Genomic DNA, 18337 nt, shown 5'->3' on the forward strand with positions numbered 1-18337 from the left:
AATAAAACAAGTCTATTGACTTGTAAAGGCCTCCTTCAAGTTAAAAAATACTGATTTGTCCTAACTTTATACAAAGATAGTATATTTGATGGCTGGAGTATTAGCAGCTGAATAATATAAAGGTACTACTAATTCCCAAAGATATGTTTAATTTTTTTGCTTATTTTAATATGTATTCAATTAGAAAAACCTGAAAAGATGAACAGTTACAAGGAAAACACCAAAAAACCCCCACTGTAATTTCACTAACCTGAGCTAACAACTTTTGACACATGGATGCGTTTCCTTCTAGTCTATTTTGTTTTTTTAATGACTTTTTGGAAGCATATTTTACCTACCATGTTTACCTACTCTAAGTATACAACTCAGTGATGTAAATGTATAGAGTTGTGCAACCACTTCCAGAATTCATTTTTAGATCTCTGGTCCTTCCTTTTATTCCTGAGATAAAATTGACATAAAATAAACTGTACATAATTAAATATACAATTTGAAAAGGTTTAACACATAGACGCACACACACACACACACACACACACCCATACATATACGTAAATATGCAATAGTCCCCCATTGTCTGCAGGGGATACCCCCGAACCCTCAATTCATGCCTAAAATCTCATATAGAACTGAACCCTACTTATACTGTCTTTTCCTATGTATACACACCTTTAACAAAGTTTAATTTATAAATTAGTCACAGTAGGAGATTAACAACAATAATAATAAAATGGAGCAATAGCAAGAATATACTATAATAAAATTTATGTGAATGTGGTCTCTCTCTCAAAATATCTTATTGTACTGTACTCAACCTTTTTTTGGTGATGTGAGATAATAAAATGTCTATGTGATGAGATGAAGGGAGATGAATGACGTAGGCACAGTTGACAGTTGTGGACAGTTGACCTTCTAATGACACTCAGAGGAAGGACCGTCTGCTTCTGGCATCCAATCATGATGACGTCGGTGGCTGGATGTCAGGAGCAGATGATGTTGATGACTAACGCGTGGGTAGCGTAGACAGCGTCGGGACGCTGGACAAAGGAGGATTCACATCCCTGGTGGGGACAGAGCTGAACAATGTGAAGTTTCACCAGGCTACTCAGAATGGCGTGCAATTTAAAACTTAAGAATTGTTGATTTCTGGAATTTTCCATTTAATATGTTTGGACTGCAATTGGCTGCAGGTAACTGATGCATCGGAAAGTGAAACCAAGGATAAATGGGGACTACTACTACCACTACCACCACACACACACACACACACACACACACACACACACACACACACACACCCCAGTGAAGTCATCACCACAATCGAGATGGCAAACAGATCCAGATCCAGCATTGCCAAGAGCGTTCTTGGGCCTCTTTTAAATCCCTCCTTCTGCCTGACCTCCTTAGTCCCCGGTTAACAGTGTTCTGGTTTCTTATTACTATGGGATAGTTCACGTTTTCTAGAATTTCATAAATTGAATCATCCAGTGTGTACTCTTTTATGTCTGCTTTCTTTCACTCAACATAATTATTTTGAGATTTCTCCACATTTCAGCAAGTATCAATAGTTCATTTCTTTGTATTGCTAAGTAGTATTCCATCGTATGACCATATACTATAATTTGTTTATCCCTCTATCTCTAGATAGATGTTTTGGATGTTTCCAGTTTTTCACTACTACAAATAAGGCTTCTGTGAACATTTGTATAGACATATGTTTTTATTTCTTTTGTGATCATACCTGGGTGTGGAATGGTTGAATCATGTAATATGTATATGTTTGACTCCTTAAGACACTACTGAATTGTTCTCCAAAGTGGTTGTACCAATTTACATTCCCGCTAGCAGGGTATGACAGTTCTAGTTTGCATCACATCCTCAAGAACACTTGGTATGGTCTGTCTTTTTAATTTCAACCATTCAAATAGGTGTTTAGTGGTATTCCATTGTGGTTTTAATTTGCACTTTACTGATGACTAATGATGCTGAATATCTTTCATGTGCTTAGTTGCCGTTTATGTATCTTTTTTGGTAAAGTGCCTGTTCAGAAATATTTTCTACAATTGTTTCCTGCTAGATTTTTTTTTTCTTTGGTTGGTTTGTTTTTTTGAGACAGGGTCTCACTCTGTTGTCCAGGCTGGAGTGCAGTGGCATGATCACGGCTCACTGCAGCCTGAAACTCCTGGACTGAAGTGATCCTCTCACTTCAGCCTCTCGAGTAGCCGGGACTACAGGTGCATATCATCACGCTCAGCTAATTTTTGTATTTTTTGTAGAGATGGGTTCTTGCTGTGTTGCCCAGGCTGGTCCTGAACTGAGCTCAAGCAATCTGCCAGCCTTGGCCTTGCAAAATGCTGAGATTACAGGTCTGAGCACCCAGCCCAGTCTTTTTCTTGAAGGTTTATATAATCGTGACCACATTATTAAAAGAATTTTGTATCCTTCATTTTCACTTAAAATTTAAAATAAGTATTTCTTCAAGCTATAAAAATTCTTCATAAACATTAAAATTAATAGCCACATTGTGTCTCAAAATTTAGTTAACACTTTATTATTAATGTTGTTTCTATTATATACATAATATAGTGATAAATATTACCATGATATATATATATATATATAGGAATTACTGTCCAAAAACTTGATCGTGTAACTTTGTACCAGCAGTGAATAAGAATAACTAACTCACTTATTTTGTTTCTGCACTGAGTATTATTTCAGACGTTGTGAGTTTATTAAATTAGAATTGTATCTCATTGTTTGCAGCTTTTTTTCTTTTTCTTTTTTTGAGATGGAGTCTTGGTCACCCAGGCTGGATTGCAGTGGCACAATCATGGCAAACTGCAGCCTAGTCTGCTAGGCTCAAGCCATCTTCCTGCCTCAACCTCCCAAGTAGCTGGGACTACAGGCATGCACCACCACACCTGGCTAATTTTTAATTTTTTTGTAGAGAACTAGGTCTCACTATGTTGCCCAGCTTGGTCTCCAACTGCTGAGCTCAAGTGATCTTCCTGCCGTGGCCTCCCAAAGTGCTAGGATTATAAGCATGAGCCACTGTGTCCAGCTGCAGCTTCTATTTCTTTGATAACTTGTGAGGTTAAAGTTTTTCATGAGTTCATTTATGTTTTGTTAAGTCCCATCCATTTTCTGTTTGTGTTCTAAGGGGATTCATTCTTAACTTTTTATGAAAAATTTTTTTGTTCCAAAATATACTTTAAAAAATTTGGCCTATATTTTTCATGCCTTCCTGATAACAGCCTGTGCTCCTTCTTGAGGATCTGCTGAAGTGTATAGACAGTGGTCACTCACAGGTGGCCATCTGATTTTTTTTTATTATTATACTTTAAGTTCTAGGGTACATGTGCACAACGTGCAGGTTTGTTACATATGGATACATGTGCCAATCTGATGTTTTAAAGCCACAGCACGTTAAACCCATTCCCCTTCCATGCCCCAGATGCTAATTAAGCACAACTGGCTGCTTCTTATACATTTGTATGTTCCTTTTTAGGGAACACATTATTCTCTAAATAATTTTCAAATTACTTTGAAAATATTTCTAAAGGAAGTTAGTGAATTTCAACCAACGATTTCTCTCTATGGCAGCGAGGAGAAAGCTCTCCAAATCTACTGAAACCCTCTTCCCCTCTCATTTGTGACCTGAGATGCTCTCTGGATGTTTCAGCAAAGTGATAGACTATTCCCTGACTGCCGTGGCAGCTGTTCTTTTGCTGTCAGGCCTGTGTCAAAATAACGGAATCACTTAAAAAAAAAAAAAATTGCTGCTCAAAATAACTGAGATCAAAGGCCTCTTATCTGCCTGTGCTTGTGAGTGGAAGGAATGAGTTGGAATAATTTTCTTTAAATACAGTGCTCTGGTGCTTTAAAGTACTTTGGCTATTTTTCAGGGAATATGCAAGTTGAAAGAGAGTTGGTATCACTGTTGTGGTATCATGGCGGCGTGGATTGTTCTTCATGTCCTCTTGTTATCTGCAGTGCTGTGTCACCAAACACACACAAGAAGGTGGCCTCCTACCATTATGCCACACACCAGGGTTAATAGTCATTTGAGGACTTAGGCATGGGAATAAAATGGTTTTCTGTGGCACCATCCTGGGTGCAGTCCCAGACCCTGAGACTGAACCTATATTAAGCTTGTAACCTTAAGCCACTTTGGGCACGGTTCTAAGCAGGGTTCACTGCCATGTGTGGCAGCTGAGAAAGTGGGTTACACACCAGAGGGAATATGGGAGAGCCATGGGCAGTGAGCAGTGAGCTGGGGGTGGGGTGTGACTTGGAATCAGAGGGTGACAATTTAGAGACCGAGTTCAAATGAGGGAGCAGTAAATCCAGGTCAGTTATAAGGAGGCTCTGAGGACCCAGCAAACCCACCTCAGGATGGTAGTGGCCTGTGGAGAGCCTGGAGAAGGTAAGAGTCAGGGATCTGTGACTGTAAACCATAGGGGCCGACTGTGTAAATCAAGGACTCTATTGAGGTGGGATTGGAGGAGGTAGAGACGCTCACTGCAACAGGGCAGCCCTGAGGGTCTAGCACCAGGAGTCTATGGATGACTCTTCAAGGCTCTGCTGTAAGGACGAAGCTGCAGCTGCTTCTGTTATTTTACCCAAGATTCAAAGTCCATATGTTCATTCCTTCTCCATTCAATAAGGGCTTATTAGTGCTTACAGTCAATACTGCTTAGGCACTGATAATCCATCAGTGAGAAAAACGGTCCTTGTTCTCATTGAGCTGACATTCCAGTGGGAGAGGCAGATAATGAACAAATATATAAATGTATGCAGTGCAGTGATACTCACCTTAATGAAAACTGCAGCAGGGTGGGTGACAGCAGAATGGAAGCAGGTGGCCGGTGCCATGTGTAGATGTGTGGAACACTGTGGCTTCTGTAAGGGGTCATATTTGGGCAGAGATCTGGAAGAAGTAAGGGAGTGAGTGAGCCGTGGGCATCTGAGGAAAGATCTTCCAGGGAGAAGGGCATCTGAGTGGCCTGGGTTGGTCACTTGTCTACTGATGAATCATGGAGGATGGGGCCCTATGAATGACAGGCTATCAGGACTGTGTGCAATAGGGGTGACCCCCGAAGGAAAATGGAATCGCGTTTACTATAGAAATTCAATAGGCAGAAAGAAAAGATGTCCACCACAGTTGAGGGTGGTGTTTCTTTCACTGAATTCTGCCCCAAAACAGAGAGAACGAATGAGAAGGGGAACTGTTTCCACTTCCAAGAGATGGGGACAACAGGAATGAGGTGGACAGAGAGGCCTTGGACAGCCTCTGGTACGCTGGACTCTCAACTGAATCCCAATGACTGGTGCAAAAGCAGAGAGGGAAGAGGGTGTGGGAGGAAAGATCTAAGTGTTCAGGAGACCCGAGGATGCGCACCCGGACTCCCAGTTCTAGATGCTGGAGCCTGCCCTCAATAGCACAGTGGACGTGACTTGTTCTTCTACTGCCATCTGGGAAACAACAGAAGACCATTGCCAAATGCTATTGCATGGTAGAGGGAGCCAGTTCTGTACTGCCATCACCCTCTAGGGCACGCAGAGAATAGGGACTGGCAGCCTGCACACAGCTGTGTGTGCATTGAAGCCACAGGATGGGCCTAGGGTGCAGGCGATAGTGGTCACTCTTCTCTGCCTCTCCCTGAGTGTGGTCAGTTGCAATTCCCTGAATACATCATGCACTTTCAAATCTGTGTGCCTTTGCCCATGTGTGCTGCTCAGCCTTTAGTGTCTAGCGTCCATGAAGCCTTCTCTGTCCTCCCTCCCCAACTAATTACAACGTATCATTCCTTTCCCACAGTCCACACCATATTATTGGTGCTTGTTGCACCTACTCACTGAACCTTGGATCATGGTGAGTTTTACATGTTTCTTTCCTGGAAGACAATGCATCAGTTTTATTCACCTTTGCAGCGACCCCTCCCTGTCCCAGTGCCTTGCATCACAGAGTGCATGGATGAGTGAGTGATCTCTGACCTTGCAATGTGAATCTGTATTCAACCTTTTAGGGCATGAGGCCAGGAAGGAGGTGACTATGCAGCCCTACATGATGCTGGTTTTGATTGGGCCCCTCAGTTTCCCAGGTCCAGGGAGGCCCATGGCTCCCTGGCTGACCACAGTTGGGAGCTCCAGAATCATTTCTTTCGCTTCCCTTCCCTTCCCTTCCCTCCCCTCCCCTCCCCCCCTCCCCTCCCTCCCTTCCTTCCTTCCTTCCTTCCTTTCCTCTCCTCTCCTCTCCTCTCCTCTCCTCCCCTCTCCTCCCCTCCCCTCCCCTCCCCTCCCCCTTCCCCTCACCTCCCCTCCTCTCCTCTCCTTTCCTTTCTCCTCCCTCCCTCCTTCCCTCCTTTTTCTTTTCTTTTCTTTTCTCTCACTCTGTCACCCAGGCTGAAGTACAGTGCTGCAATTACAGCTCACTGCAGCCTCAACCCCCATCACCCCACGGGCTGGAGGGATCCTTCCACTTCAGCCTCCCAAATAGCTGGGACTACAGGCATGTGCCACCACATCTGTCTAATTTTTAAATTTTTTGTAGAGACAAAGTCTCACTATGTTGCCCAGGGTGGTCTTGAACTCCTGGACTCAAGTGATCCTCCTGCCTTGACCTCCTAGAGTGCTGGGATTATATGCCAGAACTATTTCTTGTGATTCAGGGGCATAGATTTCCAGGCAGGTTGAATTATTCAATATAGATTGTAGAGTTCAGAGAGTTGTTCCCCGAGGTTGCAACTGATCCCATGGAACAACCCTGTTTGAGATAATCCCTGATGCAGCCCTGTTGGGTTTTTGTGATGAAGAAGGAGGAGCGTCTCTGAATTCTGCCAGGAATGGGGGTGGCAGCCTTGATGAGTGGTGAAGTAGCTCCCAGAGAATGTTGCACGGTGCAATTTCTCCCCATCTCTGGAGAAGCCATTGGGAAGGTCAACCCATAGGACCCTCCCCAGGGCCAGGCTGGAGCTGAATAAAGAGCCCTCTGGCTCGTCTTAGTGTCAGCAGTTATTCATCAGAGAACTTGGATTAGAACTCACATTTCTCATTACTGGATAACGTGAGAGAGCAAGCATGGGTTCCAGCTAATCAAACATGCCATGTGCTGAGTGAGCTTGAGTCCTGGAGAGAATTAACTCTAAGCCTCTTAGGCTACCATCCTTCACCCACTGGATGAGCCCGAGGGGCAGCTGGGGCAGCAGCAACAGAGACCTCTGGGCAAGATATGCCCAGCAGAGGTGTGATGCTGCGTCCAGCTTCTCATGAGCGATCACCAAAACTGATCACAAAATATGCACCACATAAGAGAAGAGTAAGATAAACACTGTTAAACAAGATCATGTAAGAAGACTAAAAAAGGAAAGAAAAACCATTCAACACTAAAAATAAGGTAAAATTAAGGAATATAACAAAGGTTTAAAGTTCTAAAATCAAGATAATTGCTACAAATAAATTTAGCCTAATACAAACAGCACTAAAAAAGTAGGCAAACTTAAAAGTATGAGAGACAGTAATAACACATTTAAAAGAAAAGCATGAAAGTTGATTTTTAAAATATAACACCCCATGAAATGTTTTAAAAGATAAAATACATTTAAAATAATGTAAGATCAGGTGGGGCGTGGTGGTTCACACCTGTAATCCCAGGACTTTGGGAGGGTGAGGTGGGCAGATCACTTGAGGTCAGAAGTTCAAGACCAGCCTGGCCAACATGGTGAAACCCCCTCTCTACTAAAAATACAAAATTAGCCGGGCATGGTGGTGGGCACCTGTGATCCCAGCTACTCAGGAGGCTGAGGCAGGAGAATCGCTTGAACCCGGGAGGTGGAGGTTACAGTGAGCCAAGGTAGTACCACTGCACTCCAGCCTGGGTGACAAGAGTGTAACTCCATCTAAAATAGAATAAAGTAAGATCAAAAGCTAAAAGTGAAAGAGAGATTAGAGTATAAGAAAGGTTAAATCTGCAGGGGAAAGTTAAAAATGTGATGGTAAATGGGATTAAAAATAGCAGTTAATGTGCTTTAATGTCAAAAGCAGAAGTGATCATAGAATAAAGGGAAGAGTAATTTAAGAAGAAAATGAAACACGAGTTCTGAAGGTCCAGGAGCTTGGGGCAGATCAGTGCAGGAAACACTGGCGGGGGCAGTGAGGAGGCAGCTAGGAAGCTGTGGCAGGGCCAGGCTTCTTGAGAGCCACCTCTCAGCTGAGGCAGCTGTGATGTCCAAGGCCAGGGTGAGATGGAGAGCTGGCTTCCCCTTGAAGGTGACCTTTTTGGAAGGGTCTGAAAAGATCAGAAACCCTTCCCAGCATAAGTGGCTTCTTAACTCCACGAAAGTACACAGCTGAGCTGGGAATGGATTTGCGGCAGGGGCGGGGTGTGTATATGTGGGTGGATGTCGCAATCTTTATGTTGGGATCTGCTTCATTAAAAAAATTTAATTAACCAATTAATTAATTATAAAATAATAAAGATGGGGTCTCACTATATTGCCCTGGCTAGTCTTGAACTCATGGGCTCAAGTGATCCTCCCACTTCGGCTTCCCAAAGTATTGGGATTACAGGTGTGGGATACGGTGCCCGGCCCGGATCTGGTTCTTTGCAGCATATGCATAATAAAGCTTCAAATAAGCCATACAATCTTCAGATCAATAATCTCAGCTAGATATTTGTAACAGCATAAAGCTGGCGTCCATAGGGGATTGGCTACGAAGTATGAGATAACCACTCGATGAGGCACCATTTAGACATAGCAAATGTTATAGAAGAATATTAATTGACATAGAAAAAGCTTGAGATAGTTACATGAAAAAACATAATTATAGAACAATAATTACTGTGTAATTCTAACTATTTAAAAAGTTTATACAGTAGATGAATATATGAATAGTATGAAATATTTATTACTATTGTTATTGTTACTATGGTATTATTTGGGTAGTGGAGATTATGGTGATATTTTAAAAATTATTTTTTGTGCTCTTGAGAGTTCTCCCTAAATAAATCCATCTTATATTTAGTAATCATTAGGAAAAACCCTAAAGTTTAATTTAAAATAATTATAGCAACAGGCATAGACACACACGTGTTCAACTCCAGAAAGATACCCTACACTGGCCCTTCTGCAAGGAAAGAAAGGCCAGATGTTCACTTTCCCAACTCCCATCTCCCCAGCCTGTCACAAAAACCAGTTCCTGGATCAAAAATAATGAATCCAGAAGAGATAACTTACTAAGATAACCTAAAGGTGTTAAGTATGTCATGTATTAAATAATGTATGTATGTGATCTATATAAAATTAATATTTAATAATAATTATTACAGAATTAATAGGTAATTATTCAACATAAAAATCCAACTTAATATTTCTTCTATGTTTATTATATTAAGCAGGTTATATGCATAATCTTATTAGGGCTCAGAGAGAGTAACTTTTGACATGGCACAGGTGTGGGGGCTGGGGTCTGATCTGATGTTCACTTCAGTGCTTCCTATGTCAATAGTTCAGTATTTTAGGTTTTGGGGCAGATTCAGAAAAGTGTGATTCATGTTGCCTGCCCTCAAAGTCTGTCTAACCTAGCTGGAAAGATGAAAAAATTGATGAATGGGTGTGTAGTGATAATACACAACATAATAAAGTGGGCAGTGCAGATAATACTTGATGTGAGCACCTAGGACAGACATTCCTATGGCCTGTGTGGGTCAGGCGAGTCCTCAGTGAAGCACTGGGCTTTCAAGGATGGGGAGTGTAGCCCATGTGGGTCACCGAGCTAGCTCTAGGTCAAGTGTACACAGGATGTTCTGGAGAAAGAATGACCATGCAACCAGCACATAGACAGCAGACTCTGGGGACTCAGTCAAGCTTGAAGGGATGGTACCAGAAGATGTCAATGTGCTGACTGAGTGAACGAGGTGGAAACACAGTCAGCAGAGAAATCATGTCCAAGGCCAAGGGAGGCAGGCTGTGGTCAAGGTGAGGACAGACATGTTAGATGAGCAGTGAAGTAATAGCAAGAGAAGGGAAAGAGGAATGATACGACTTTAGATGGGTCGGTATCTGCTAGGGACTGAATTGTGTCCCCCAAGGATTCATATGTCAAAGCCTTGACCCCCAGTGTGATTGTATGTGGAGAGGGAGCCTTTAGGGAAGTTGTTCAGGCGAGATGAGGTCATGTGCCTGGTCCCTAATATATGAGGTCTTTATAAGAAGAGGAAGAGACACCAGAACGCTCTCTTCCTGCTCATGTAGAGAGAGGCCAGGTGAGGATGCAGCAAGAAGGTAGCCATCCACAAGCCAGGAAGAGAGGCCTCCTCAGAAGCCAGTGCCGATGGCACCTTGATCTTAGACTCCACCCTCTTAAACTGAGGAAATCAGTGTCAGTTTCTTAAGCCACCCAGCATGTGGCATTTTGTCATGGCAGCCTGAGATGGCCAATACAGTCTAAGTCTGTGACTATGGGCAAGTGATGGGCATTCCTTTGATGTGTAACCTGTTCATCTTGCCAAGGTTGGGAGGAGGTACATCCAGACAAATGAGCAACCAGAGACATAGGATAAGAAATAAGGGTCATGGTCATTCTTTTGATCATGATATGTAATCAATCCATAAAAAATTCATGTTGAATGCCTCCCATGTCCAAAGAGGCAAGGTCTTACTCTGTTGCACAGGCTGGAGTGCAGTGGCATGATCATGACTCATGCAGCCTTGACCTCCCAAACTCAGGTGATCCTCCCACTTCCGCCTCCCAAGTAGCTGGGACTACAGGTGCATGCCACCATGCCTGGCTAATATTTGTATTTTTGGTAGAGATGGGGTTTTGCCATGTTGCCCAGGCTGGTCTTGAGCTCCTCAGCTCAAGCAATCAGCCTGCCTCGGCCTCCCAAAGTGCTGGGATTACAGGCATGGGACACCTAAAACAGCTTATTCTCTTTTTTTTTTTTTTTTTTTTGAGATGGAGTCTCGCTCTGTCACCCAGGCTGGAGTGCAATGGCACAATCTTGGCTCACTGCAACCTCTGCCTCTTGGGTTCAAGTGATTGTCCTGCCTCAGCCTCTTGAATAGCTGGGACTACAGGCGCCTGCCACCATGCCTGACTAATTTTTGTATTTTTAGTAGAGATGGGGTTTCACCATGTTGGTCAGGCTAGTCTCGAACTCCTGACCTCATGATCAGCCTGCCTTGGCCTCCCAAAGTGCTGGGATTACAGGCATGAGCCACCATGCGTGGTCTAAAACAGCTTATTCTTATATAGCCTGTGTGCCAGGCATTCCACACCCTTTACAGGTATTAACTCCTTTCATGCCTATGATAACCCTGTGAATAAATACTTCTACCATCTCAGCTTTACAGATGAGGAAACGGGCTCAGAGAGCTTAAGCAACTTGCTCGAGGTCCTAAGATTGTTGAGAATTGGAGCTGAGATTTGAACACATGATTTTGGAGTCTGTGCTTTATCCACTATGTAGTACTATGTAGGATGTGATTCCTGCTGTCAAGGATGCAGAGTTTCTTGAAAAGATAAGATATAAATATTTGACAGGATAAATAGAAATAAAAAGTAGGTCACATTTAATCTCAGATGAATGGAATGATTTAGCGTGCTCTCAGAGGGGAGTGGGCACTCCATTGCCTGTAAGATAATCCAATGGGGTGCAGGAAGGACAGATTGGGACTTCTATTTATATTTATATTACTGGTTCATTGAATAGCCCAAACTTCCAAGTTCTTCACCAAGAGAGGAAACCAATGACGGTGTAATCAGATCTGTTGGGACACAGTCAAAAAACATGAAATTTATCAAGTTCACTGCATGAAATATGGGTTGCTATCTGCTGTTATTAGCTAAGATGTCAGGAGCTGGTGTACACTGAGGAAGAGTTTCATCATGACATCTACTGTTGTTCATGACAGTAGAGCGTTCACTGGCTGAATGGGAGCAGAGAGAGTAACGAGCATGTGAGTGCAGAGGGCTGTGTGCCTCCTTCACGCACGGGGCACTGGGGACACAGCAGTGAGCACCACTGACCAGCATCTCTTGAGGAGCTTATGTTCCAGTTGGGGAAGACAGATGATAAACAAGATGGACAAAGGAAATATGTAGTGTTAGGTGGCAATATATACTAAGGAGAAAAATAAAGCAGGAAGAGGGGTGGTAAGAATTGGTCAAAGAGTCTTTAATTTTTAGATGAGGTGGTCATGTCAGGCATCAGTGAGAAGGAACCGTTTGAGTAACTACCTGGAGGGAGTGAGTGAAGGAACCGTGTGGCCACGTGGCGGAAGAGCATCCAAAACACGCACACACACACACATGCATACACGCACACACACACGCATGCATACACGCACACACACATGCATACGCACACACACACGCATGCATACACACACGCATGCATACATACACACACATGCATACATGCGCACACACATGCATACACACACGCATGCATGCACGCACACACACATGCATACACACGCACACACACATGCATACACGCACACACACACATGCATGCACGCACACACACATGCATACATGCACACACACATGCATACACACACGCATGCATACACACACATGCATACACGCACACACACACGCATGCATACACACACACACACATGTGCACACAGAGCAACTGCTAAGACCCTAAGGTGGAGATGTGCCTGGAAGGCTAAAGAACGAGGAGACCAGTGTGACTGGAGCCCAGGGAACAGGGAGTGATGAGAGATGAAGCGGGGAGACAAAGCAGCGGGTGCCAATGTGTCAGCAGGTCCCTGTAGCTACACGTGGGTTTCATGCTGTGAGTGGGACGGGAAGGCACTGGGGGGTGTGAGCCAAGAAGTGACATGATCTGGCTCATGTTTCTAGAGGATATTAAGGCTGCTGTGTGGAAATACACTGTAGGGAAGTAAGGGCAGAAGCCAGGAGACCAGCTGGAAGGCCTAGGGCAGTTTTCCAGATGAGCCTGGACCAGAGTATTAGCTATGGAGGTGAGGAGAAGGGGCTGGATGCTAGATATAATTTGATGGGAGAACCAACAGGATTTACTGATGCATTCGAAGTCAGCTGTGAGAGAGAGACTAATAGTACCTACGCGTTACACAGAAAACACTTCCATTTGAGATAAATGCTTAAAACCTTTTACTTCTAGAGATGCATGATGGAGTGTGAGGGCTGCTAGAAGAGACAAAGAAGAGTCTACAGGGATTCTGAGGAGAGAGGCCACTTAGAGGAGGACAGTCAGGGCTGGACTTGGTTGGACCTTGAAGAATAGGTAGGATCCAGAGAGTTGGAAAGGCCCAGGCAGAGTATGGTGAGGTCAGCAAAGGAAGGGACCTGGTTCCACCTAGGCCTGTGCTGAGCATGGGGCCTGGAGTACAGGCTTTAGATCATACAGTTTTAAGATAGAATGGTAGCAGGAGGCCGGTTTGTCCTGCACTTGAACTCCAGGTAGGCCAGTTTAGACCTTTACCTTCAGTCAGTAGGAATGACTGAGAGTTTTCGACTGGGAGAGTTGAGTGGTACGGGTTTGCTTCAACAATTTACTTCTCTTATAAGCTCTAAATGAGAACCATTGGTTAATCCACTAATGTTAGTGCAGTAGCCAGAAAGGCTTCTTCTAGCCAGAAATACTTCTTCCCAGAGAATGACTTATTTACTAAATGGGACCAGGTCAAGAATTACATATGTATATGTGCCTCTGTGTGTGTGTGTATATATATAAAATACACATACAGAGTAACATGCATATACACACATTCTTATATAACTGTAATATACAGTTATATATGTATATGTATTCATATATAACTGCAATATACGGTAATATATACACATATACACGTATATGTAGTTGTATATGTATGTATATGTGTGCCTGTGTGTGTGTGTATATATATGTATCTGTATACACACAGGCACACATACATATACATACACACACAGGCACACATATACATACATATACATACACACACAGGCACACATATACATACCTATATATACACACAGGCACACAGATATATATGGGAGTGATTCCACTGGACTTGCTTGCTATATAATAGAAATAAATGTTTCTGGTTACCTTTCCGAATTTTAAAAAGCTTTATGTATATTTTAGGGGGTAGTTAAGGGTTTTTTTGGTGAATGCTATTTAATGAATTTTCCTCTCACTGGATATTGTGTGCCTGGCCAGTATACATCCTGCACAATCCCGCTTGCCACTCCGAGATGTTGCACTCAGGTGCCCCTGGCATAAACGCTATGGCGGAAATACCCTTTTCCCTGTCTGTGTTTGTAAGATAGCCTCTTTCGTGCCAGAAGAACTATTTTGGGAGAATGATTCATGTCACATTTTGGCCTCATTACAGTTTTAAGTTGTAAATGATGCCGGTTTGTCTGGAGGTGTAAACATAAGTGTTATCTTCATATGCATATGGGAGTACCTATAACAGAAAAAGTACTTTCTATTCTTGAGTTACAGTCTAGGCTATAAACAAAGAGATTAACAAGATCTTTATCAAAATTCTATTTTTATTGATGAGAAGCGTGCTTCTGAAAAAGTACGAATTACTTGTGGCTCTGCCTCCATTCTCCATTTCCAAACACAGATGGAGAGTCAAAGAACTTAATGTCTTATTGTTATGAGCAGATGATTCTGTAAAATAAACACTGTGCTTTCTCTTTTGAAATAGTGTGAAAAGTGAGAGCAGGTGTTAAATTACTGTCTTGCTGTTTGTGGTTAAAAGTAACAGGAAGTACAAAATCATTCAAAGTGTATTTAGGTGTGAATGATAAAGTAAGGTGAAGCCATTCTAATTATTCCAGTTTGCTTTCTGGTAACTTTAAAGGATATGGCAAAGCTTCCTTATGTACTCAGTGGCTAACCACGTATGATGACACTGGAAATGAGGAACATTTAACATCTGAGTTTGTTACCAGGCCTTGTACACAACAGTGCCTTAAAAGTGGTTATTGGCTGAGTGTGGTGACTCACGTCTGTAATCTCAGCACTTTGGGAGGCCGGGGTGGGTGGATCACGAGGTCAGGAGTTCGAGACCAGCATGGCCAACATGGTGAAACCCTGTCTCTACTAAAAATACAAAAATTAGCCCGGTGTGATGGCAGGCGCCTGTAATCCCAGCTACTGGGGAGGCTGAGGCAAGAGAATCGCTTGAACCGGGGCAGCGGAGGTTGCAGTGAGCCAAGATCACACCACTGCATTCCAGCCTGGGCAACAGAGAATCCGTCTCAAAAAAAAAAAAAAAGTGTTTATTGATTTGTCCCCAAATAACTGAGTTCAAATAGGAAAAAATTAGGTTTGGAATGTGGCTAGATTTTTCTATGATTCTCAAGGAATTCCATATCCTATCTTAAAATTTTAAAATTGACAAAATATTACTTGTTTTATAATTTTAAATTATGAAAGTGAAAATTGAAAAATAAAAAATTAAAGGAATGCTAATGAATTTGTTTTTGTTTGCTATACACCCTTTTTTTTTTTTTTTTTGGAGTCTTGCTCTGTTACCCAGCCTGGAGTGCAGTGGTGTGATCTCGCCTCACTGCAATCTCTGGCTACCAGGTTCAAGTGATTTTCCCACCTCAGCCTCCCGCATAGCTGGGATTACAGGTGCACATCATCATGCCCAGCTGATTTTTGTATTTTTAGTAGAAATGGGGTTTCACCATGTTGGCCAGGCTGGTCTTGAACTCCTAACCTCAAGTGATCCACCTGCCTCAGCCTCCCAAAGTTCTGGGATTACAGGCGTGAGCCACTGCGCCTGGCCTGTTTTTTTTTTTTTTTTTTTTTTTTGAGATGGAGTTTTGCTCTGTTGCCCAGACTGGAGAGTGAAGGCATCATCTTGGCTCTCTGCAACCTCCACCTCCCAGGTTCAAGCGATTCTCCTGCCTCAGCCTCTCAAGTAGCTAGGATTACAGGCATGTGCCACCACATCCGGCTAATTTTGTATTTTTAGTAGAGATGAGGTTTCACCATGTTGGCCAGGCTGCTCTCGAGCTCCTGACCTCAGGTGATCCACCAGCCTTGGCCTCTCAAAGTGTTGGGATTACAGGTGTGAGCCACCGTGCCCGGCCTATACACCCATTTTGATGGCAAGTTTTTTGGATACAGTGACAACCTTTTTGATCCACTGACAGTGAGACATACTCTCCCCACCCCCCTTGGGCATGTGCTTTAAAAAATTATTTTCTGGTTCATCTGTGGTTGGTGCTTTCCATTTGGAACTTTTGACCCATGCCATTTAGGCAGATTTATTCATATTTGAATAAGATACTTCAATTAACGGTAAACCAAATGCATTGTAACATCTTATTTAATTATAACATGGTGGTTTGAAAAAATATTAGCAATTTGAGGACACTTAAACAGTTTTGTCAATTCAGCTGAATCCAGCCTTATAGCAAAATCTGGCCTTGAATTCCTTCATCCTGCTAGAATCTTCTAGCTATGACAAGTGACACCTACTTTTTTCTTTTTTTTTCCTTATCTTAGACATAAAAAAAATCTTCTCTTGGTTATTCAGTGACTGCCTCATTAACTAGCCTAGGTCTGTATTTCTAGAAATTAGAATTTAGTGGTTCTGGAGTGGGGCCTGAACACTTACATTAAAAAACAGGGCCGGGCACAGTGACTCACGCCTGTAATCCCGGCACTTTGGGAGGCCGAGGCAGGCGGATCACGAGGTCAGGAGATCAAGACCATCCTGGCTGACACAGTGAAACCCCGTCTCTACTAAAAATACAAAAAATTAGCCGGGCGGGGTGGCGGGCGCCTGTAGTCGCAGCTACTCAGGAGGCTGAGGCAGGAGAATGGCATGAACCTGGGAGGTGGAGCTTGCAGTGAGCTGAGATCGCTCCACTGCACTCCAGCCTGGGTGACAGAGTGAGACTCTGTCTCAAAAAAGAAACAAACAAACAAAACAAAACCAAACAAAAGCCACCAAAAAGCTCTCCCAATGATTCTTGTGCTCTAGGAGGACAACGGGTAAATAAAGGGCAAGCTTCAAAACCAAGATGTAAACATGGACACAAATCTCCGAAGGTCCCCATTTCTGGAAGTTAACTGGATTGAACTGTGAGATGTCTATGGTATGAGAGTGAAATGAGAGAACTCCTAACATGTAATCAAACGTCGCTGTAGTTCACATTTCCCCTTCTGTCTTCTCAGCCATCATGTATGTCATGGGAGCACTTGGCCCTGCAGTGGGATATTTATTAGGTGGACTTCTTATTGGTTTTTATGTTGATCCCAGAAATCCTGTTCACCTTGACCAGAATGACCCTCGTTTCATTGGAAACTGGTAAGTTCTGTTTTCTAATTTTTAAATTTCACTTCTTACTAATAATGGTTAAAGTCATAGTACACTTGTATTTAACATTTTTCCAATGGGGAGACAAAAAATAGCTGAAAGGTGCCTGGGAAGGGGTGACAGGCAGGATAATAACATCCCAAAGAAAGCTACATCCTAATCCCCAGAACCTATGAATATGTTATCTTACATGGCAAAAGGGACTTTGCAGATGTGATTAAGGACTTTGAGATTATTTTAGATGACCTGGGTGGGGCCAGTGTAATCAAAGGAAAGAGGGAGGCAAGAGGGCAAGAATCAGAGAAGGAGATTCGATGATTGAAGCACAGGTTGGAGTGATGTGCCTTGAAGATGGAGGAAGGGGCTGCGAGCAAAGAATGCAGGTGGACTCTAGAAGCTGGAAAAGCAAGGAAATGGGTTCTTCCCCCAGCCTCCAGCCCTTTCAACCATTTTACACTTCTGACCTCCAGAATTGTGACATGAATCACATTGTGTTGCCTAAGGCCACAACGTGTGTGGTCACTTCTTATAGCAGGGAGCTTCTACAGAGGGTTTGGGGACACTGCCTTAATCCGCATTCTTTAGGATTGGGGTGCTTCCTTTATAGCAGAGTGAAGGAAAAGGACTGCTGTGGCTGTGTGGGGACTTTCCTGCTGACTTTAATCATACGTTTCAGTATCTTTTCTGTGCCTTAAAAAAATACTTTGTTTTCACTTTCTTATTGTATTTGTGTGTGTGCTTTACAACCCTCTCCCACTGCCTGGAATGCCAGTCCTGCTTTTCCACTGTCACACTCTCAGTGACCCTTTTTTCTTGCTAATATTTTGTTTCTTCACGTGTGCTAGAGGTTTAGCTGCTTTCTCGTTTGCTAGGACTTAATTGTCCTGCAAAATAAGTAATGCTTAGGACTCAGAATGAGAATTTCAACTTTGGATGTTATGTTATTTATCCAAATAACAGAGTTGCATTTGAGTTCTTGCAGTCCTCAACTTGAACAT

At 43.0% G+C, this 18337-nt stretch overlaps 1 protein-coding gene across 3 annotated transcripts in view; it reads left to right on the plus strand.

Annotated features, from left to right (window-relative positions):
* Positions 1 to 18337, plus strand: part of SLCO5A1 (solute carrier organic anion transporter family member 5A1) — a 160022-nt gene that overhangs the window by 50887 nt on the left and 90798 nt on the right. For all 3 annotated transcript variants that reach the window (XM_032759602.2, XM_032759603.2, XM_058444088.1), the window contains one exon: positions 17198 to 17330. In XM_032759602.2, the coding sequence (XP_032615493.1) occupies positions 17198 to 17330 (133 nt within the window). The remainder of the gene's footprint in view (positions 1 to 17197; positions 17331 to 18337) is intronic.

The sequence above is a fragment of the Hylobates moloch genome, unplaced genomic scaffold (genome assembly GCF_009828535.3).
Source record: "Hylobates moloch isolate HMO894 unplaced genomic scaffold, HMol_V3 SCAFFOLD_9, whole genome shotgun sequence".
Taxonomy (NCBI): domain Eukaryota; kingdom Metazoa; phylum Chordata; class Mammalia; order Primates; family Hylobatidae; genus Hylobates; species Hylobates moloch.